Source organism: Pseudophryne corroboree, chromosome 10 (assembly GCF_028390025.1).
Source record: "Pseudophryne corroboree isolate aPseCor3 chromosome 10, aPseCor3.hap2, whole genome shotgun sequence".
NCBI classification, from domain to species: domain Eukaryota; kingdom Metazoa; phylum Chordata; class Amphibia; order Anura; family Myobatrachidae; genus Pseudophryne; species Pseudophryne corroboree.
In genome coordinates this window covers 145,976,165-146,000,382 of record NC_086453.1, presented here as the reverse complement: position 1 = coordinate 146,000,382, position 24,218 = coordinate 145,976,165, and the positions used below count along the sequence as shown (strand labels likewise).

At 46.3% G+C, this 24,218-nt stretch overlaps 1 protein-coding gene across 3 annotated transcripts in view; it reads left to right on the top strand.

Moving 5' to 3' along the window:
• Positions 1-24,218, top strand: part of TMC4 (transmembrane channel like 4) — a 194,820-nt gene that overhangs the window by 10,878 nt on the left and 159,724 nt on the right. Inside the window, exons 3-4 of one of the 3 annotated variants that reach the window (XM_063942866.1) lie at positions 3,618-3,672; positions 20,457-20,649. In XM_063942866.1, coding sequence (XP_063798936.1) covers positions 3,618-3,672; positions 20,457-20,649 — 248 coding nt within the window. Of the gene's footprint in view, positions 1-3,522; positions 3,673-10,703; positions 10,869-20,456; positions 20,650-24,218 lie in introns of those variants that run through there. The other 2 variants (XM_063942865.1, XM_063942864.1) reach the window with 2 other exon arrangements.

The window sequence follows — 24,218 nt, the reverse complement described above, 5'->3', positions numbered from 1 at the left end:
GTTCGTAGTACCGAAACTGGACGGTTCGGTAAGACCACTTCTGAGCCTCAAGTCTTTCAACCCATACTTATGAGTGTTCAAATTCAAGGTGGAGTCTCTGAGAGCGGTGATCTCAGGTCTGGAGGAGGGGGAAGTCCTAGTGTCTCTGGATATCAAGGATGCGTACCTTCATATTCCGATCTGGCCACCTCATCAGGCTTATCTCCGGTTTGCACTGCAGGACTGTCACTACCAGTTCCAGGCCCTGCCATTTTGTTTCTCCATGGCACCGAGGGTGTTCACCAAGGTGATGGCAGAGATGATGTTTCTACTCCGCAAACGGGGAGTGAACATAATTCCATACCTGGACGTTCTCCGGATAAAGGCGCCGGCCAGGAAAAGGTTGCTGGACAGCATTGCTCTATCAACCAAACTCCTCCAGGATCACGGGTGGATTCTAAACCTTCCGAAATCTCACCTAGAGTCAACACAGAGGCTGCCATTCTTGGAAATTATACTGGACACGGAGTCACACAAGGTGTTCCTTCCATTGGAAAAGCATTGGTAATCCAGTCGATGGGTCGGAATGTCCTGAAGCCAACCCGGGTATCGCTGCATCTGTGCATTCACATTCTGGGGGAAATGGTGGCCTCTTATGAGGCACTTCAATTCGGAAGGTTTCACGCAAGACCCTTCCATATCAATCTATTGGACAAATGGTCCGTGATCACATCTTCACATGCACCAGTGGATCTGTCTATAGCCAAAAGCCAGATCTCCCTTCTGTAGTGGCTACAGTCTTCTCACCTCGTCGCAGGATGGAGGTTCGGAATTCAGAACTGGATTCTGTTAACCACAGAAGCAAGCCTCGGAGGTTGAGAAGCAGTCACTCAGGGGGTGCAGTTTCAGGGAAGATGGTCAAGTCAGGAAGTCATCCTTCCACTCAACATTCTGGAGGTGGCAATAGACGACAACTCCATGGGTTTATCAGATGGTGTACGTGTTTCCTCCACTTCCTGTGATCCCAAGAATTCTACAACAAATAAAAAGGAAAAAAGGTTCAAGCAATGCTCATTGCTCCACATTGGCCAAGAAGGGCCTGGTATGTGGGCCTTTTGGAGATGCTCCTCAAAGATCCGTGGCCTCTACCTCTTCGCGAGGATCTTCTGAAATAGGGCCCGTTCGTCTATCAGGACTTACCGCAGCTACGTTTGACAGCATGGAAGTTGAACAGCTGTAGAGGGATCCCTAACAAGGTTATCCCGACTATGATCCAAGCCAGGAAGGGGGTAACGTCTAAGCATTACCATCGTATTTGGAAGAAATATGTCTCTTGGTGTGGAGCAGAAATTATTCTGCTGCGCGGATGTGGCCCTACGTTTGGGCTCCATAAAAGTCCAGATGTCGGCATTGTCCATTGTCCATTTTCTTTCAGAAACAAGTGCTTTCTCTCTCTGAGGTCCAGACGTTCTTGAAAGGTGTTCTGCACATCCAACCTCCCTTTGTGCCTCCCACTGCACCTTGGGATCTCAGTGTGGTGCTGCAGTTTCTGCAATCAGACTGGTTTGAGCCATTACAGGAGGTGGACGTAATATATCGTACGTGGAAGACCATCACACTGTTGGCCTTGACTTCAGCAAGACGTGTGGTGGAACTGAGGGCTTTGTCTCACAAAAGTCCCTATTTAATTTTCCATGAGGACAGTGGTGAACTCAGAACTAGTCAGCCATTTTTTCCTAAAGTGGTGTCCGCATTTCACATCAACCAACCTATTGTGGTTCCGGTTGTCACCGACAGCTCTGCTACTTCAAAGTCTTTGGATGTCGTGAGGGCTTTGAAGGTGTATGTGAACAGAACAACTCGTCACAGAAAGACGGACTCGCTGTTTGTTCTTTATGATCCCAATAAGATTGTCTGTCCTGCTTCAAAGCAGACAATTGCACGCTGGATCAGACTTACTATCCAGCATGCTTATTCCGCGGCAAGTTTGCCGTGTCCAGAATCTGTACAGTCCCACTCTACTAGGTCGGTGGGTTCTTCTTGGGTGGTTGCCCGGGGTGTCTCGGCTTTACAGCTCTGCTGTGCAGCTACTTGGTCAGGTTCGATCACAGTTGGAAAGTTTTACAAGTTCGATACTTCGGCCTCTGAGGACCTTCAGTTTGGTCAATCAGTTCTGCAGGAACCTCAGCACTCTCCCACCCAGTTTGGGAGCTTTGGTACTTTCACATGGTATTAAATGGATTCCCAGTATCCCCAAGGACGTAAGAGAAAATAGGATTTTAATTACCTACCGGTAAATCCTTTTCTCGTAGTCTGTAGGGGATACTGGGCGCCCGTCCGGTGCTTCGTTCTTCCTGCACTGTTACTTGGTTAAGTATTCTGGTTTGTTCAGTTGTTGCTGTTCCTGTTTCAAGTTTGGTTAGCATGGCTTTCCTCTTGTTTGTGTGTGCTGGTTCGTAATCTCACCACTTTTCTTATCTATCCTTCTCTCAAAGTATGTCTGTCTCCTCGGGCACAGTTTCCTAGACTGAGCTTGGTAGGAGGGGCATAGAGGGAGGAGCCAGCCCACACTATCAAATTCTTAAAGTGCCCATGGCTCCTAGTGGACCTGTCTATACCCCATGGTACTAAATGGAACCTCAGTATCCTCTACGGACTACGAGAAAAGGATTTACTGGTAGGTAATTAAAATCCTATTTTTGAATCCCATAGAATTTTCCCTATGATGAGGATGGAGGGAAATTGGCATATATCTTGTTCTCCAGGTTTTAGTTGTGAACAAATGTTAACAACAGAGGAGGGCACCAATTTAATGACTGCTTCTCCCAGAACTGGCTTTGTCAGTAGTGTCCACAACTATTAATTACAACAAACTTGCAAATTTAATTACTTTTAGGGGGTATTCATCAAAGCTTGAAAAGAGATAAAATTGTGAGAGACAAAGTACCAACCAATCAGCTCCAGTTCATTTTCAAACACAACCTGTAAAATGTAAAGCAGAAGCTTATTGGCTATCATCTCTCACAATTTTAGTTCTCTCTTGAGCTATAATAAATACCCCCCCCCCCCCCCACCTTTAATGTAAAGAAAAGTATAGTATTTCATTTATAAATTAGGTGACTTTTTAAAAGAAAAGTTTTTTTGTAGTAAAATTGAGTCAAACATGAAAGTGTAAAATACACTTACATTTGGCAAGATACCTTATATTTTTTTATATTTAATAAACAGTAATTACAACATTTGGACTGCATAAAAAGTGGAATAACGTTTGTGTTATAAAATTATAAATAAGAATAACTTCATTTGGAAATTGAGTTTCTTTTTAATTCAAACTGCAGAGTCTAGTGCATTTATGTTGTGACTCTGTCACCGTGTTACATGCTATTTACATGAGAATACACCATGCCCAGCCTAATTCTCCTCCAATAACTGTCACTCCAGCTGGATTTCTTGATTGTATCACTCATGGCCACTCCTGTATCAAAAGATACATACGTAATTACCAGCAACAAATCATTAACTACAGGAGTTGCAGAGTTAACAAATTAACTCAAGTAGAACTTCCTTGTATGCAGCTTTTCTAGAGTGTACGTACAGGGAGAGGGGTGAACCTGATCATTTCTGGATTCTCTTTAAAGATGCATCATGTTGAAGATGAGATAAGTGATCCTCACATTCATCCCCTGGGGACAGGTTAGTAATTTATATTTACTGATCAAAGCAACACAAGATTCACAAAAACGAATCTAGACATAACATGATATAATGTGTAATGTTCACAGTGCCGGACTAGGGCATGAAGGGCTCACTGGGGGAATGCAATGGTAGAGGCCAGTGTTTAGGGGTGTAGCCAGCCTCAAGAGGGGGTGTGGCCACCCACTACATATGTTTGGGTAACTATTAGTGTATGGTCTGGGCCCCTTAATAAATATATATATAGTAAATACTGCTAGTCCATGCATGATAATGTACCAGATTAATCACAGCACTGCACTGTATAAAATAGACCATATTCCTGTGCAGTATAAGGTAACGGGTGTAGTACTGGTGACCGGCGGTCTCCTGACCGCCGGTCAGCTTACCGACGCCGGGATCCCGGCAGCATACCGACGCCGGGATCCCGGCGGGGAGGGGCGAGTGCAGCAAGCCCCTAAGGTCAGCTGACCAGCGGTCACATGAATACCACCCTAAGGTAACATATGTATAAATATAATTCAAGTGCACAGTCTGGTATCTGATCCGTAGAGGAGGAGGAGGTGGGGCCCAAGATTGTAGGTCCCACCAGGGGTTTCCCCTGTACCGCTGTGGGCCAGTTCGACCCTGATTGTTTAACTGTATCAGATATGATAGAGTTTCTGCAGAAAGTCGTCCTTGGATCCCATTAGCCACATTCTGTCTTTTGTCTGAACATAATTCCATAAACATCAATTTGAATTTAGCACACCCTTAATGAAATAATAAATATAGTGTGCTATTTAACCATTTAGTGCCAGAATCATTTTCAGATGAAATTCTACATGCTGGCATAGGACACAAGATAAACGGTAACCAGCTCTATCTCAGCTTTTACACATAGGGGGTGATTCCGAGTTGTTCGCTCGCTGGCTGATTTTAGCAGCATTGCACACGCTAAGCCACCGCCCTCTGGGAGTGAATCTTAGCTTAGCAGAATTGCGAACGAAAGATTAGCAGAATTGCGAATAGAAAATTCTTAGCAGTTTCTGAGTAGCTCCAGACTTACTCAGCCATTGCGACCAGCTCAGTCCCATTCGTTCCTGGTTTGACGTCACAAACACACCCAGCGTTTGCCCAACCATTCCCCCGTTTCTCCAGCCACTCCTGCGTTTTGCAACTCGAACGCCTGCGTTTTTCCGCACACTCCCAGAAAACGGCCAGTTTCAGCCCAGAAACACCCACTTCCTGTCAATCACAGTACAATCAGCACAGCGATGAAAAAGCTTAGTTATGCCGTGAGTAAAATACCTAACTTTTGTGTAAAATAACTAAGCGCATGCGCTCTGCGAGCCTTGCGCATGCGCAGTAAGCGACTAATTGCAGTATAGCAAAAATCGGCAACGAGCTAAAAACTCGGAATGACCCCCACATTACCCACATCGGTAACAACAGTCCATGTAAGGTTTGCAGCCATCCTTTCTGCAGGTAAATATATTTTCTGTTGAAAACATCATTTATCCATTAGGTGCCATTAATTAATAGTAAGATGGACCCATTAGCAACACTAATTCTAGCTTTAACATTAAACACAATTGAATAGTTACCAAATTACCTGAATTGCAGGGACAGTCCCAGATTTGCTGTGGTCACTATCTGCAGAATCAATCTCCTCTTTTCCTGCTTGTTAGTTGCAGTTCTTACCATTTGTATTTGAATTCTCTGGGATTTAGACATCAAAATTTATAGTCGAGGAGTTAAGGCCAGTACTGACGGGAGAGATGTGTGCTGAGCAATCTTAACACAGACCGCTCAGCACACATCTCTCCCCCCACTCAGCACAGGTGGGGGGACAACGGGGAGCCGCTCACTTCACACAGCGCTGAAATGAGCGACCCGCTAGATTGAGCCTGCATGCAGGCTCAATCTAGCACCGGCGATAGCGATGCGCGGCCCTATCGCTAGGGGGCATACACACGACAGATCCGTGCTTAAAATCTAAGCAACCTAGTCAGATTGCTTAGATTTTAAACACGGATCTCTCCATGTGTACCCCCCTTTAGATTTGGAACAATGTAATCAGCCCATAGGAAAATTGTGAAGTAGGTAGTTTGTAATGAACACATTGACTACTTTGTTGGGAATGTGCAGAATGACAACCACTAAACCATCTACTTCTGAGCACATGTGCTTTAAACGGAAAAAAATATATAGTTTGGCAGATGATATCTATATAATAATCCAGAAAGGTATGCACTGAGATAGAGATGCACATTTGGTGCGAGGGTCAGGGCCGTAACTAGGGTGCTATGACGTGTCGTGTGCCACCACACAGGGCACTGCAAGGCAGGGGGCGCTGTTCTAAAGCACTTGTCAAGTTTCTGTTTTATCAATTTCACTTGCAACTTCCTCCTCCTTAATCCCCAGCATCACCTGGCGCCAATCTTTCCCTCACGTCCCTAAGCACTTTTGTTAATTTATTAACAGTTTCTTATATGGTACAGCAAATTCCATTGTGCTTTACAATTGGAAACAACAGTGAAAAAACAAATATGGGTAACAGCAGACAGTCATAGAGGTAGGAAGGCCCTGCTCGCAAGTTTACAGTCTATAAGGAAATAGACCTTGATATACAAGGATAGATGTTATCTATTGCATAATGGTCCACCAGAGTGCAAAGGTTCTTGGTGGGCTGCATGATATGGCTACACAGCAATGATAAACCAGGATCAGGAGCAGGGGCGTCGGAATGGGGGGGGGGGGGGCAAGTGGGTAGCTCGCCCCCCGCAAAGTTGAGAGAGGCGCCTATTACCCATAGCAGAGGAGCGGCAGTCAGGTGAAACACCGCGGCCAGCTGCCGCACTTTACAGCTGATGTGCAGTGCCAGCCTCCTCTGCTTCTTCCTTGTACGGCATCATACTGGGTACCAGACTGACTTCAGCCCTGGCCCCTGTGTGACACACGCGGCTGAAGTCAGTGTGATGCCGTGCAATGAACAAGCAGAGGGAGCTGACGCTGCAGATCTCAGGTGGTCCCGAACTCCTCCACTGCCACCTCCTCCTCCCCTGCAGTGGCTCCGCCCCCAACCACAGTGGCTCCACTCCCACCTCTTCCCAGTGGCTGTGCCAGTGGAAACTCCCCTGCAGCCATGGAGGATGTAGCGGGAGAAGGGACACCAAGCTTGACCCGGACTGCTCTGCCCCTGCCTATGTCGGCTGACAGTGGCAGTGCCGCGATTCGCGGGCATTTGGGGGGCGGAGCCTAATGCTGTGAAGTGCCAGCCCCCATAAGAGACCTGATCTGTACTGTAGTCAGGTAATGTCCATCTCTCTCTCTCTCCCCCGCTCCCTTTCTCCCTGACACTATCTCTCTCTGGGCTCTTCCTGACATTATCTCTCTCTGGGCTCACCCTGACACTATCTCTCTCTGGGCTCTCCCTGACACTATCTCTCTCTGGACTCTCCCTGACACTATCTCTGTCTGGGCTCTCCCTGTCACTATCTCTCTCTGGGCTCTCCCTGACATTATCTCTCTCTGGGATCTCCCTGACACTATCTCTCTCTGGGATCTCCCTGACACTATCTCTCTCTGGGCGGGATGTAGTAATGCTTACCGGCAGGGCCGGACTGGCCATCTGGCACTTCTGGCAAATGCCAGAAGGGCCGATGGCCACGTGGGCCGGTCCAGCGCTCACTGAGACACGCTGCCGCTCAGTCCGGCGGCAGCGTGTCTCAGCTGTCAGGGGAGGAGAGCGCGCCAGCGCGGCTATGTCTGGCGGCATATAGTGGACTTCAAAACAGCCGCCGGTTCGTGAGCCAATCAGAGCTCGCGGACCGGCAGCCAATCAGGAGCCGCCGCTGCCGGTCCGCGAGCCCTGATTGGCTCACGAACCGGCGGCTGGTTTGAAGTCCGCTACACGCCGCCAGACATAGCCGCGCTGGCGCGCTCTCAGGTCATGACTCTGCAGCCCGCCTCTCACATTCCAGCCGGAGGAGCCGCAGCAGCGGTAAGCAGCTGCAGCTGCAGCACTGCTGTGGGGGGCAATTGTTTACCTGGCACTGTGGGGGCATTTGTATACCTGGCACTGTGGGGGCAATTGGCTGGCACTTTGGGGGCATTTATATACCTGGCACTGTGGGGGCATTTGTATACCTGGCCCTGTGGGGCATTTGTATACCTGGCACTGTGGGGCATTTGTATACCTGGCACTGTGGGGGCAATTGGCTGACACTGTGGGGGCATTTGTATACCTGGCACTGTGGGGGCATTTGTATACCTGGCACTGTGGGGCATTTGTGGATCTGGCTCTGTGGGGGCATTTGTGGATCTGGCACTGTGGGGGCATTTGTATACCTGGCACTGTGGGGCATTTGTATACCTGGCACTGTGGGGGCAATTGGCTGGCACTTTGGGGGCATTTATATACCTGGCACTGTGGGGGCATTTGTATACCTGGCACTGTGGGGCATTTGTATACCTGGCACTGTGGGGCATTTGTATACATGGCACTGTGGGGGCATTTGTATACCTGGCACTGTGGGGGCAATTGTGGATCTGGCACTGCACTATTGGGGGCATATAATGTAAATTTCGGCTCATACCGGGTGCTATAATGTGAATTTCACCTCATTCTGTGTGCTGTAATGTGAATTTCGGCTCATACTGTGTGCCATAATGTGAATTTCGGCTCATACCGGGTGCTATAATGTAAATTTCGGCTCATAGCGGGTGCTATAATGTGAATTTTGGCTCATACTGTGTGGTATAATGTGAAAGAGGCACCAGTACTAGATAGTATAAGGGGTCCTACTATTGTGGTGCATAATGCGTATAAGGGGTGTATGGTGTGGTAAACTACACTAAAGGCCACGCCCCCTTTTGAGTGGCCACGCCCCCTTTTCCCTTTTACAAACTTCGCATTTCCATACCCCCACTTAAAAATTTCCACTTCAACCACTGGTTGTGTGTATTTTAATAGAGAATGATGTACGCTTGTATGTTGTTAGAATATTAATTATATTTGTAAGAGCATAGACTAATAAGTGGGAGGAGTCAGGAATAGTAAGGGGAGGAGTCACAGAGGTGGGCCTGTGTGCTTCAAAAATGCCAGGGCCTATTTTTAGTCCCAGTCCGGCCCTGCTTACCGGCACAGTTTTTCCCATTTAACGCAGAGGCTATTTAACGTAGAGAGATATGTACTAAACCTCGGTGACTGAGATGCCCTTCTTACCGTACTGCTGGGTGGCTGAGCTGGGCAGGTAGATAACCACCAGCAGCAAGAGCAGCATGTGGGAGAACAGCAGCCGAGGGTGCGGGCTGTACATACCCGAGGCAGCTGGATATACAGTACAACAGTGCTGAGAGCCTCTGGAGCCCACACCCTCGGAGCTGTAGTACTCCGGCAGAGGACACTCATCCCCCGAACCCTGCGTCGCGAAAGCGGAAACTGCAGCCACTTGTTGCCGGCATGGTGCTGCTGCTGGCTGTCCTCCCACCCCGGCTCGGCCACTCAGCAGTACGGTGAGAAGGGCATATCAGTGCCCGAGGTATAGTACATCTCTCTGCGTTAAATAGCCTCTGCAGTAAATGGGAAAAACCGTGGCGGTAAGCATTAGTACATCCCGCTCTCCCTGACACTGTCTTTCTGTCCCCTCCACACTCTTTCTCTTTGACAATGGGGGTGATTCAGATCTGATCGTAGATGTGCTAAATTTAGCACATCTGCGATCAGTTACTCAGACATGCGGGGGGACGCCCAGCACAGGGTTAGTCTGCCCCGCATGTCTGGCTCTGCCCTCCCCTCCACCGCGTGTGGAAGCATCGCACGGCTGCGATGCCTTCGCACCCAGCGAGTAGTCCCCTGTCTGCGCAGCTAGTGCACAGCCTAGCTGTGCTGGCACGCGGCTACCCACTGCGTCCCGGGGCGCATCAGTTGCATGTGACGTCACGCAGCTGCCGTGGCCCACCCCCACAACGGTCCGGACACACCTGCGTTGTCCGGACCGTGCCCCACCAACGGCGTTCTAACATTGGCACACCCCCTCTCACCACGCAAACCGCCACTGCCAGTCAATCAGGCAGAGGCAGTCGCAGCCCTGAGATACTTTCGAGGCGCACTCCCCAAAGGTCTTAAGACTGCGATCGCTGTCTCTGCAGCGATCCAGTCTGAATTAGTCGCTCTGTCTCCCACACACTCTTTCTGACACTGTATCTCTCTCCCTGGCATACTCTCTCTCTGTTACACTGTCTCTCCCTCTCTTCCTAATGGTGTGTAAATATCTCTCCCTGGTACTGTCTCACTGTCCCTTACACTCTGTCATCTTTCTCTCCCTCTTTCTCTCTTCCTGACACTATCTCCCTCCCTCCGTCTCTCCTCTCTCTCTCTTTCTCTCACTTTTCCTCTCTCTCCCTCTCCGACACTATTTCTCTCCCTCCCTCTCCCTGACACTGTCTCTATGTCCCTCCCCACACTCTCTCTCTTTGACACTGTCTCCCCCACTCTCTTCCTGACACTCTCTCTCTCTCTCTCTCTCTCTCTCTGTGACAGTCATCTCTTTCTCTCCCTCTTTCTCTCTCCCTGGCACACTCTCTCTCTCTCTCTCTCTCTCTCTCTCTATGTGACACTGTCTCTCCCTCTCTCCCTGAAGCTGTGTAAATATCTCTCCCTGGCACTGTCTCTCTGTCCCTAACACTGTCTCTTTCTCTTCCCCTGACACTGTATGTCTATCTCTCCCTCTCACTCCCTAACACTGTCTCTCTCCCTGACACTACCTCTCTCTTGACACTTTCTCCCTCTCTTTCTCTTTCCCTGACACTCTCATCTCTTTCTCCCAGACAACCTCTCGCTCACTTCTCTCTTTCACTCATTCCCTCTTTTCCATGAAACCCTCTCTCCCTCTCTCTCTTTCTCTCTGACCCCTGATATCCGCTTTTTCTGTCTCACTCTCTCCTGCTACCCCTAAGGGATATTATAGTAATATCAGCGGGGGGCAGGGGGGCCCTTTCAAACATTTTCTATGGGAACTGCAAAGTTCTAGTTACGCCCCTGCCTCACATCGTCCAGCATCAGCCGCCTCGTCACTGCCTATCATCCCCTCCTCCCGCCTACCTCCGAATTTTTGCCGTACCACTGCCTATGGATTGGGAGCCCATCATAGCTCCTGCAGAACCACTGCCTGGCCAGAGAGACAATTCAGCCTCCTCCCAGAGACCTCCAGGTAACTGCTCTCCTGGGCACATCACATTCTGCTGCTGATGATATACCTCTCTCTATCTTTCTCCATCTCTCTCTCTGTCTCTCTCCATGAATCTCTCTGTCACTTTCCATGTCTCTTTCTCTCACCATGTCTTTCTCTCTCTTTTTATCTCTATCTCTCTCTCCATTTTTGTTATGAGGTACTGTATAACACAGAGGGGGCGACATTTAGCGATTTAGGGGCGCCAAACGGAAACTATATCTTGCCCCCCCCACACCTAAAAACGTTCTGACGCCCCTGGTCAGGAGGAAGGAAAAGTGAAGGAATAGAAGACATGTAAGACTATGTGTGGACTGTACAGTAGGGATGTAATTGGATAGGAAAGTTTATGACGGTTATGTGGGCAGTTCTGAAATTTGATAAGCTTGCCTGAAGAGTTTGAAGGTTTGGAGACTAGAGACTTTTAACCACACACTCCTTTATTTAAGGTACATATTTCAAGAAACTGTCATACTTCCCATGCAGGAGCAAATAGCTACTTGAGTAAGGTGTCTGACTGTAATATGCAAGGTCATAAATTTGAATCCTGGGTATGACAGTATTTTTAAATGTGTGCTTTAAAATAAAGGAGGATGCAAATGAAGGTCCTGGGTATGACTGGTAAGAAATATGTGATTTAAAATAAAGGGTAATGTAAATAAATAACAAAGAGCTCTCAAATGAAGTGCATAAATTATGGTATAAGAAGATTGGTGTCCCCCTCCCCACAGCCTAAACCTAACCTCCTCTTTCCGCGGCCTACCTGTCATAGTGTCCGACTGACGCTAGTTCGGGGTCCCGGCGGTCGGGATCTCGGAGGTTGGGATTCTGGTGCCAGGCTTGTGACCCTATCTTGGGGTTCTGGTGTCGGGATTCTGACGTCGGTATTTCAACTGCCGGGATCCCGACTGCTTGGATCCTGGATGGTGGTCTGTGGACCTTATAATCTTCTGGTCAAAAAGATGCTGGTGGAATTTATTTGCTCCTTATACAAGACTTGAAGCTTTCCGACCAAAGGGCCTGATTTTGAGATGTATGCAAATGCATCACTGCTGCAAATTTTTTGCAGCGGCTGGCAACAATATGCAAATGTTGCAGCCACTGGGAGTTGTATAGAGACACCCATAATCGCCATCTCTGATCCACTGCTGGCTTACAAAGATGCAACCATCGGACACATGTCGGACAAACATCGGCCTACTGAGTAACCCATGGTCACACAACATGGCTGCTGGAAGTAAGATGCTGGAGTCATTGTAGCTGTGTACAGGATCGTAGTCGCAAGCTGTGACACTCTCCAGAAATGGTCACATCACGCCTGGATAAGGTGAAGTGTCACATGCCAATTTGCTAGCTAGAGATGGGCCAAAGTTCATAGGGTCCATATCCAATTAGATTAGCTTCTCTGTATCTTGAATAGTCTTTTCAGAATTTGTAGTCCACTTCACGATGCTCCCTTCTGTAAGGTGCATGCAATGGGGGTAATACTGCTGATATTTCAGGTACAAATTTGTGAGAATTCTTCACTTTGCCAGGATAAAACCACCCAAGACTGTGGGGTCGGTGTTCCCAATACTGCTTTACTTGTATCTTCAAATTTGTGCCGACATTTTGTTGTAAATTATATATTCACAGTAAGTTATTTCTACTAACATTATTTAATTAAACGTCCTCATATTTTCCTGTAATAATAGTACCATTGAGGTAATACCATCATGTCAACATTGATTGTCAGGTGTTAGTCATTGCATCAAAGCATTTATTCACATTCAGACTCACTCACAAACAGATGTATAAGCATCACACATCAGATTAATCAGCGCATTCTTGGGAATCATTTAGTGACATCCAATTGTTTCATTCGTGCGAATAACATGCACATACGAGTGAAGAGAGACGCTCAACGCAATCTGAGTCACACGAGACCTGGCGTTCTGAGAAGGGCACATCTGTGCAATGCTGGCTTTCATTCCTATAAGTGTTTCTATCCCTTTTTCAAATATGGGGGCATATGTATTAAAGCTGGCAGAGAAGTAATGTACTAACCACCCAGCTCCTGTCATGTTACAGGCTGTGTATGATAAAATGACAGTAGGAGCTGATTGGTTGGTACTTTATATCTCTCTACTTTATCTTTCTCTATACTTTGATATATGCCCCATGTATTGTGTGATCTGAAGTGGTTTTACAGTGAGATGCACCACTTAATGTGCCACTATAGCTCTTCCTGCTTCGCCTCTTATAGAGATGTAGCAGGAAGCAATAAATCCACTCTCCAGCTATGCCTGCCAGGACCACAGCACATGACCCTAGTGCATGATTGCCTATATTACTAATCCCCACTCCGGGAGGTGCCCGGGAAGGAGAAGCAGGTGGGCGGCAATGGGGGTGGGGCTGGGTTAACTGCATCATTAGGCCCCGCCCCTTCATGGGGAAAATGCAGCGATTGGCCATATTTGCTTAGGGGTAGAGCTAAGATGACGTGATTAGCATCGAATTGCATCACTAGGCCCGCCCCCTCCACTGGGACCGTGTTTTATCTGTATTTATCTCTCCCGTCTGCCCACTTCACTAGAAGGTGGGCAGAATGCGAGAGGGGTGCCCACTCTTCTGGAGCTGCGGGGGAATACCAGAGAAACTGAGTGTCTCCCAAAGAATCCAGAAGAGTAGGCAAGCATGCCCTAGTGCTGATGCACTGTGTCTTACCTCCCGGCTGGCTCCACTGGTTCTGATACAGAAGATTGACATTAAAAAGATAGACAGTCATTAGTCATTAGGTCGACAGGGTCAAAAGGGTGGCAGTCAAAAGGTCAACGCACAAAAATAAATTTGGGTGTTTTGTGTTTTTAAACATTTTTTACTTTGCTTGCCACGAGGTTACTAATGGTGATAGTGTGTGACATGGATAGTCAATTTTATGAAATGCGCCCCTTCGCTCGCCACAAGGTTACTAAAGCTAATAGTTTGTGACATGGATATTAATTGCAGCAAAAGTTGTAAAAATGTAAAAAAAACTAAAAACATGTGTCGACCTTTTGACCCTTTCAACCTTTTGACTGTCGACCTAATGCACATCGACCATTAGTAGACGACCTAGTGACTGTAGACCTTTTTAGTGTAGCTTTATAGACCAGATCTTCCATTTGCAGCTGGACCCCTAGAAGGCACTGCAGGTTAGTACACATCCTGGTGCTGATATGTGAAAATGATAAGCCACAATAGTATGATTTTAATTTTTTAATAACACCGGATGAGTTTTCGTTGCCATACTACAGATACGAAATACTTAAATGTTTGCAGATAAAATAGTAAGCTTTCATACATAAAGAGGTTCAGTGTAAGCATCAAATAGTGCTGGTTATAGCGCATTTTGCACTTACCACCTCTTCTTACATCTACCTGTGCTATTAGTCTCCAAATAGTAGCGTCATTAGTGTTCATGTTGATCTGCAGTTTTAAAATACTGCCAGTCAGCTTAGAGACCAAGCAATGGCAGCTGGCTGGACATTTTGTAGTACAGAGTCATTTTCTAGTGGAATTTGTGTAAATAAATTGTAACACTGTTAAGTAATAACGTAGTTTAAATCTACACCACCTGCCAGGGCTAGACTGCACATCTGGCAATTCTGGCAAATGCCAGAACTGCCACTGGGCTGGTGGGCTGGTTCTGTCACACAGAGAGCCGGGAAGGCCATGCACAGCGCAGCCTCCGGCTCTCTGGTCTGGCCACTTCACCGCCACCCCGCCCGTTTCCATGGAAAATGGAGGCATGCTGCAGGTCCACGCCCCCTCTGACTTGCGGCACGCCCCCGTTATTAGTGTTGCACATGTCAGGGCTAATATTTGGCTCCAGTCCATCTCTGCCACCTTCAGTGCAACATGGTTTTACCAGAAAGGGCTTCAAAGGAGTGGCCGGGGTTGATAAACCAGCGACTGGCAGAAGTTCTATAAATTACACCCTTGTAGGCATTGCACACAGAGCAAGTGTAGGAACACTCAAATAGATCCCCTGCACCTAGTAACTGCAGGAGAGGACTTGTACTTACAGTACATAAACCCTACAAATGATTTAGTATCTGGCTCTGATATACTGAAGCACGTGAGGATTATGTAATTCACAGTATCTACACAAGTAATAGCAGTCACAAATATGAATTGTTACCAACTAGTAATCCAACAATAAATACAGGAAACATTTACAGTGCTTAATCAGGCCAGTTTATTCATCGCCGCCAGAAGACGTCATTTTATTTTGTCTACTATACAAAATAATACAGGCTAGCTATGTCAGTGCAGCACTTATCACAAGATAAAATCTCCCACAGCAATGAGCTTCTCTATGTCAGTGATATTATAAAACTGGATCAGGGCTAGGAATAACTAGTTAATAAATTTCCGGGCTTGATTTACAGGGTGGGATGTACTAAATGGAAAATACGGGTGTGGTATGGAAGGTAGATAGTAACTAGGTAGAGAGTGTCTAGGTTGATGACTATTGGTCGACAGTAACTAGGTCGACAGGGTTTCTATTTTCACAGGGTCTCTAGGTCGACATGTTCTAGGTCGACAGGTCAAAAGGTCAACATGAGTTTTTTCATGGGTTTTTTGTGTTGTTTTCTTCGTACAGTGACCGGGAACCCCAATTAGTGCACCGTGTCCCCTTGCATGGCTCGCTTCACTCGCCATGCTTCGGGCAAGGTGCCTTGCTTCGCTACTGTTGCGCTTGGCACAGGTTACCGTTCCCAATTGTAGTCCACGTGGATCGTTGCGTATGAAAAGGTTCAAAAAAAGAAAACCATCGTGAAAAACTCATGTCGACCTTTTGACCTGTCGACCTAGAACATGTCAACCTAGAGACCCTGTCGAGCTAGAAACCCTGTCGACTTAGTTACTGTCGACCAATAGTGGTTGACCTAGATAGTGTCGACCTAGTTACTGTTGACCTAGAGAACGGATCTCGGAAAATACAGCCATATCCCCGTTTTTCAGACTTTGGCCGCATTTCCCATGTGTACTAAGCCATGGAATCCAGGGCTTCGATGCAGTGGGTAATGCCATGGGCTTCTTTCCGCATTCTTCCCAATTGGATCACTCCCAGCACGCCACACAGCTGGAGAGTCACTCTGCGCATGTGCAGAGGAACTCCCGGGGCCGAAACCCGGAAGTCCCAGTATCACAAAGAGCAGTTTTTATCGGAAGAGCTGTCTTTTAAGATACTAATCACATATATTGAGCTGTCCTTTACGATACTAATCGCATATTGCATATTGTGGCTTATCATTTTCACATATTAGCAGGATTACTGCCAGTATGTGTAATAGCCTGCTGTGGCTTCAAGGGGTCCAGCTGCACATGGGAGATCTTGCAATGTTTGCATGATCCCGATTAAGTGCAGTGGAGCCGGTATCCAGTCTATAGATCTACACTAAAAAGGTCTACAGTCATTTGGTCGACATGCTTTAGGTCGACAGTCAAAAGGTCAACAGGGTCAAAAGGTACATATGCAGTCGATGTGTATGCAGTGTATGATGGCATGTACTGTAGATACTTGGTTTATCCCACCCTAAGAACAAAACTGCACCAACGAAAATCGAACAAACATGAAAATGTTATTATAGTATAGCTCAGCATATATAATATTCTTTGTATTGTCGGTTGAGAGGGAAGGTGTATGGGGGTAAGTGGTAGAATTTGAGGGAGATTTTAGGTCAAAGGTCCTATAATTATAGTTATAGTGTATAATACATTGGTGATTTATGTAAATTATCTAGTACTTGTTCCATTAGAGGGTGTAGTATGGTATGCCGGCGCTCGGGCTCCCGGCGACCAGCATATCGGCGCCGGGAGCCCGACCGCCGGCATACCAACAGCGTGGCGAGCGCAAAGGAGCCCCTTGCGGGCTCGCTGCGCCAGCCACGCTGCGGGCATGGTGGCGCGCTACGCGCGCCACACTATTTTATTCTCCCTCCAGGGGGGTCGTGGACCCCCACGAGGGAGAATAGTTGTCGGTATGCTGGGTGTCGGGATTACGCCGCCGGTATACTGTGCACCGGGATCCCGACATTCGGCATACAGAAGACCACCCCCACTAGAGAAGGGGAATTTTATACATTGAGATGTTTTACTGTGATAAGATTGCGACTAACACCTCTAGGTGTACCTACTAATCTACGGGACCATACCTAACAGATTTTTTTCCCCGAGTCTTCGAGCAGGAGATGGCACCTCCAGAGCTTCTTGGGAGGCAGGTAGAGAATGCTGCCCAGCCGCTGTGATTGTGAATTACAAACAATCAGAGCAGTCAGACAGCATTCCCTACCTGCCTCCCAGCCTGCAGCCAGACAGTGAATGGCTGTCACCGTGATGATTAATAGATGGCTAGAGCTATCCAGCAATCAGAGTGCTGGCAGCCGTTCACTGTATGGAAGCATGTGTAGAGATGGTGGGGTACGACATGAGGGGTAAGTTATGATTTTGTTTTACATTTATTCCTGTGAATGGGTGAGTAGGGGCCCCAGTGAATTGCTTTGCCAGGGGCCCACAATGCTGTTAAGATGCACCTGGGTAAAAGGAAAGCATTTTGTTGTAAGTTCCATGGTCTTCAGTTGCTGTGCCATAAATAACACTTTCCACGCCACTGACAAATATGCTCTTTCATTACCACCATCCTTAGGAGCCTATTTATCAAGCATTTTTGTCCTAAAAATATAATAATAAAAATAAGGGCAGATCTAAGTGTCACTGGAATACAAAATAATAGAAAACAGGAGATATCGGAGATATCTCCTGTTGTGTGGCCTTTAGCCCATGCCTCAGCTGACCCCACAGTTTTAAATGGGGATGGTACTATATTGAACAAGTCCCGAGAAAGATACAGTAACTTCTCTTCAGATCTTCAGATGGTGTCAGCCTGTTACTTTCCTTCTTTTCTGTTAGCCTTCACTTTGGAAGGATTGCCAAGATATGCTCTTATGGGAGTCTGTGTCCAGGAACCTGAGATTGGTACATTCTCCTTAAAAAAAGAATCTTTAATCCTGCAATATGTGGCTGTAAGGATTCTTTATTTTCGGGGACTGGGCGCATTTCAAAATAAATATGCCCCTTAATGGAACTTAGAGAGTAATTCCAAGTTGATCGCAGCAGGAAATTTTTTAGCAGTTGGGCAAAACCATGTGCACTGCAGGGGGGGCAGATATAACATTTGCAGAGAGAGTTATATTTGGGTGGGTTATTTTGTTTCTGTGCAGGGTAAATACTGGCTGCTTTATTTTTACACTGCAATTTAGATTGCAGATTGAACACACCACACCCAAATCTAACTCTCTCTGCACATGTTATATCTGCCTCCCCTGCAGTGCACATGGTTTTTCCCAACTGCTAACAAAGTTCCTGCTGCGATCAACTTGGAATTACCACCTTAGTTTGAATGTAAAATCACACTGAATATAAAGAATTACACAATTCAATAGTGGCAGAAGTCTATCAAGTATAAGAGTTGCATATGGTGTCATATACAGTACATTGCTTTAAGGACAATCAAAGAGCAACAGATATAGAACACATTATGGTAAAGCTCATTACAATCCGTGAGATTGCTGTCAAACTATGGCTCAGATATTATATGCCTGGGCATAAAGAAATGTGTGGCCCAAGATGCCACACTGCACCTACACATTAATGATAAAGAGTGCACAGTTAGCCAGTTATGATGGTTGAGTTATTATGCCCTCCTGCATACCAGTCACACCATGATTATGAGATGGTTGAGTTATCATGCCCTCCTGCATACCAGTCACACCATGATTATGAGATGGTTGAGTTATTATGCCCTCCTGCATACGAGTCACACCATGATTATGAGATGGTTGAGTTATCATGCCCTCCTGCATACGAGTCACACCATGATTATGAGATGGTTGAGTTATCATGCCCTCCTGCATACGAGTCACACCATGATTATGAGATGGTTGAGTTATCATGCCCTCCTGCACACCAGTCACACCATGATTATGAGATGGTTGAGTTATTATGCCCTCCTGCATACGAGTCACACCATGATTATGAGATGGTTGAGTTATCATGCCCTCCTGCATACGAGTCACACCATGATTATGAGATGGTTGAGTTATCATGCCCTCCTGCATACGAGTCACACCATGATTATGAGATGGTTGAGTTATCATGCCCTCCTGCACACCAGTCACACCATGATTATGAGATGGTTGAGTTATCATGCCCTCCTGCACACCAGTCACACCATGATTATGAGATGGTTGAGTTATTATGCCCTCCTGCACAACAGTCACACCATGATTATGAGATGGTTGAGTTATTATGCCCTCCTGCACACCAGTCACACCATGATTATGAGATGGTTGAGTTATTATGCCCTCCTGCATACCAGTCACACCATGATTATGAGATGGTTGAGTTATCATGCCCTCCTGCACACCAGTCACACCATGATTATGAGATGGTTGAGTTATCATGCCCTCCTGCACACCAGTCACACCATGATTATGAGATGGTTGAGTTATTATGCCCTCCTGCATACGAGTCACACCATGATTATGAGATGGTTGAGTTATCATGCCCTCCTGCATACCAGTCACACCATGATTATGAGATGGTTGAGTTATCATGCCCTCCTGCATACGAGTCACACCATGATTATGAGATGGTTGAGTTATCATGCCCTCCTGCACACCAGTCACACCATGATTATGAGATGGTTGAGTTATCATGCCCTCCTGCACACCAGTCACACCATGATTATGAGATGGTTGAGTTATTATGCCCTCCTGCACACCAGTCACACCATGATTATGAGATGGTTGAGTTATTATGCCCTCCTGCACACCAGTCACACCATGATTATGAGATGGTTGAGTTATTATGCCCTCCTGCATACCAGTCACACCATGATTATGAGATGGTTGAGTTATCATGCCCTCCTGCACACCAGTCACACCATGATTATGAGATGGTTGAGTTATCATGCCCTCCTGCATATGAGTCACACCATGATTATGAGATGGTTGAGTTATCATGCCCTCCTGCATACGAGTCACACCATGATTATGAGATGGTTGAGTTATCATGCCCTCCTGCACACCAGTCACACCATGATTATGAGATGGTTGAGTTATTATGCCCTCCTGCATACGAGTCACACTATGATTATGAGATGGTTGAGTTATCATGCCCTCCTGCATACGAGTCACACCATGATTATGAGATGGTTGAGTTATCATGCCCTCCTGCACACCAGTCACACCATGATTATGATGGCATTCTCTCTTCAATTAGTTATCTGTTATTACTGTTCAAATGGGCAAGTGACATTGGAGGTTATACTGATAGTGCTATTGTACAGTAGTCCACAACAACCAATAGGCATTTGCCTGTGATATAGTGCAAGTAACGCAATGAACGGAAATGTTGGATTGGTTCTGATCTATTTTTTGCATATTTTGTTCTTTGTGTTGTTTACCTCTTGTGAAGTTAACTTTATGCATCCTATTATGAATCAAGGAAAGTTAAACACAAACATCTGTATGTATTTGACAGAAACAAGGTGGCGGGCCCATGAACCACCTCAATCGTCGCTCCGTTACAGAGGCAATGAAGACCAAAACTGGAGAGAGGGCATTCAGTCTACAGGGGGAAATGTCCTTGTGGACAACTGGGTGGATGCGTGCCTAGAAGATGACAGGCCCATAAAAGAACTTATCTACCCCATGCAGCAGAAACGGACTATAAGGTACCACATGTTCAACAGAATTCATATTTAAATAAATGAGAGCCTCAAGTGGTGTTGCTGTTACTACACTGCCTTTATTCTCAGATTAGAAACCTCAGGGTGTTCCCCAAACCCAGAGGGGTAAATTTACTAAGATGGGAGTTCTATTTAAGATGGGATGTTGCCCATAGCAACCAGATTCCAGATATTATCTTCTAGAAAGTGCTAGATAAATGAGAAGTAGAATCTGATTGGTTGCTATGGGCAACATCCTATCTTAAATAGAACTTCCCATCTTAGCAAATTTACCCCAATGTATCTCCTGTATGGACTCTACCGGTGTGAAAGTTTAGATACTGTGTTGTACAGTTACGCATGTTATGTCTTATTCTGTATCCTGATTTCATGTCATTACTTCAATAAAAAAATGTAAATAGAAAAATAAATGTCAGCCACCATTTTGCTGGGATGACACTTTTGTTACATATATAACTGCAGTCTCACAAGTCTTGGGATAGAATAAGCACATAAACCATATTGGATTTAGGGGGGGATGTATCAAACTTTCTAAAGAGTGGACAAGTGGAGAAGTTACCCATAGCAACCAATCACTTCTACCTATCATTTTATAGAAAGCACTTAATAAATGCTAGATGCTGATTTGTTGCTATGGGCAACTTCTGCGCTTGTCCATTTTCCAATATGTCCAGCCATTTAAACAGCACCTGCTGTGTACAGATGGTAGAGACGGTCACTTTTCTAGGCAAAAGCAAATGCCATGAACATTTAGCCTATAAACATACTGTAGTCTGCACCAGTGGCGGAACTACCACCAGTGCAAGTGGTTGCTTGCACTGGGGCCCACCGCTGTGAAGGAGCTCAAAGCCAGCGGCATGTGATAAGTCAAACTGACTCATTAGATGCCGGCTGCCGCCAAAGAGAAGAGGAGGAGAGCACAGGGATGCAGCCACGGGGGGAAGGAGGAGGAGGGAGGGTGACTCGGGAGCCGCAGCAGCACAGTGTAATTGGTGGAGGCGCCGCTGCAGCTATCCCTCTCCTTCCACATAATCTGGCCGCCGCCGTTGTAAATGCTGATTTGCGCTTCCCAAATCCCAGCGTGGCGGGGGCCAGCCAATGCAGAAGGAGAGGGACAGCTGCAGCGGCACCTCCACCAATTACACATCTATCTATTCTGTCTGCCGTAATGTGTAAAAAAGGGGAAGTTGTCTGCCGTAATGTGTAAATAAGGGGACGCTCTCTGCCATAATGTGTAAAAAAGGGGACTTTGTCTGCCGTAATGTGTAAAAAGGGGACGCTGTCTGCTGTAATGTGTAAAAAGGGGGACTCTGTCTGCCGTAATGTGTAAAAAGGGTACGCTGTCTGCCGTAATGTTTAAAAAGGGGACGCTGTCTGCCGTATTGTGTAAAAAGGGGGACTGTCAGCCATAATGTGTAAAAAGGGGACGCTGTCTGCCATAATGTGTAAAAAGGGGACTCTGTCTGCCGTAATGTGTAAAAAGGGGACACTGTCTGCCGTAATGTGTAAAAAGGGGACTCAGTCTACCGTAATGTGTAAAAAGGGGACACTGCCTGCCGTAATGTGTAAAAAAGGGGACACTGCTGTAAAAGTGTAAAAAGGTGGACTCTGTCTGCCGTAATATGTAAAAAGGGGACGCTGTCTGCCGTAATGTGTAAAAAGGGGACGCTGTCTGCCATAATGTGTAAAAGGTGGACTCTGCCGTAATGTATAAAAAGGGGACGCTGTCTGCCGTAATGTGTAAAAAGGGGGACTGTCTGCCGTAATGTGTAAAAAGGGGACACTGTCTGCCATAATGTGTAAAAAGGGGACGCTGTCTGCCGTAATGTGTAAAAGGTGGACTCTGCCGTAATGTCTAAAAAGGGGGACTGTCTGCCGTAATGTGTAAAAAAGGGGGACTGTCTGCTGTAATGTGTAAAACAGGGGACTCTGCTGTAATGTGTAAAAAGGGGACGCTGTCTGCCATAATGTGTAAAAAGGGGACGCTGTCTGCCGTAATGTGTAAAAAGGGCTCTACCTGGTGTAGTGGCGCTACTGTGCGGCGTAATTTGAATAATGGAGACTACTGTGCACCGTAATATGAATTGGTATTATTTTGTGGCCACGCCCCTTCCCCATGAAGCCACACCCGTATATTTTTGTGCGCGCCTGTGGCGTGCACTGCCCCTATTTTACATAAGGGGGGGCGCTGATGCCATTTCTTGCACACAGCGCTAAAATGTCTAGTTACGGCACTGTTGCTAGGTATCCATTTCCCTGGCCCTGAGCAGGCCCCCTCACCAGATCCTCTCCAGCACAGTGCCCCCATTGCATCCAAATAATCACCCCCTCTCCACATCCTAAATCTAGGTCGACACAGCTTAGGTTGACAGTCATTAGGTCGACCACTTAATGTCGACATGCATTAGGTCGACATGGTCAATGTGTCGACATGTACTAGGTTGACAGGTCAAAAGGTCGACATGAATTTTTCACTTTTTTACATTTTATTTTTACTTTTTTCATACTTACCGATCCACGTGGACTACGATTGGAACAGTAACCTGAAGCATGGCGAGTGAAGCGAGCCATGCGAGGGGACATGGTGCACTAATTGGGGTTCCCCGTCACTTTTACGAAGAAAACAATGCCAAAAACAGTCAAAAAACCCATGTCGACCTACTACATGTCGACCTATTGTCCCTGTCGACCTATTGTCCCTGTCGACCTAATGACCATGTCGACCTATTGTCCCTGTCGACCTAAGTTGTGTCTATCCAACGACACATACCCATCTAGGACACATCCACATCCTAAATCTGAACGGATCCCATCTGTATGTGTATCTCTACCCTGTTATGTCATACTGTACTTTGCATCCCTGAGTGCCGCTGAATATTGTATATATATATATATATATATATGTTTGAAAATCAAAAAATAGTCAATGCGCTGCTTCCCCTTTATCCACAGACAGGTAAATATTAAATGAGTCTTTTCTGTAGTCTGTTTGTTTTCGCACCCGGTTTCCACAGGAGAACCTGTGGATGGCAGCTCCGTCCTTCAAGAGGCCACTAGGTAATAGTGGAAAAAATCTGGAAAAGAGAAGTGAAGAACAAGCGCCTAATGGTGCAGTAATTTTGGACTTTGATCTCTGTCATGACAACATTCATATATAGATATTAAGCGTACCAGATGAATAAATATGGCAAGCACATCAAAAAGCTGTTGTCTTCCGTCTATTGTTCACAGCCAAGGGGTCGGAACACTTGGAAGGTGACGACACGTCACGGGGTTTTTTTTATCCTCCAAAGCTCGGATAGAATCAGCTCACAGCTCAGAGATACTACAAGTAAACATAAAATGTGCCTCTCATAGTGCAATATTGTTGCTGCAATGCAAGATCGTAAATCACTTTTATAAGTAATGAATGTACCAGAAGTTGGAAGTATAACAGCACGTCACGGATGGTCTTTATCCACCAGTACTCAGCATGCGGTTGGGTCTATAAATTAAAAATACGAAATACACTCCTCATAGTGCAGTATGATCTGATGTATTGCTGTTTATAGTGT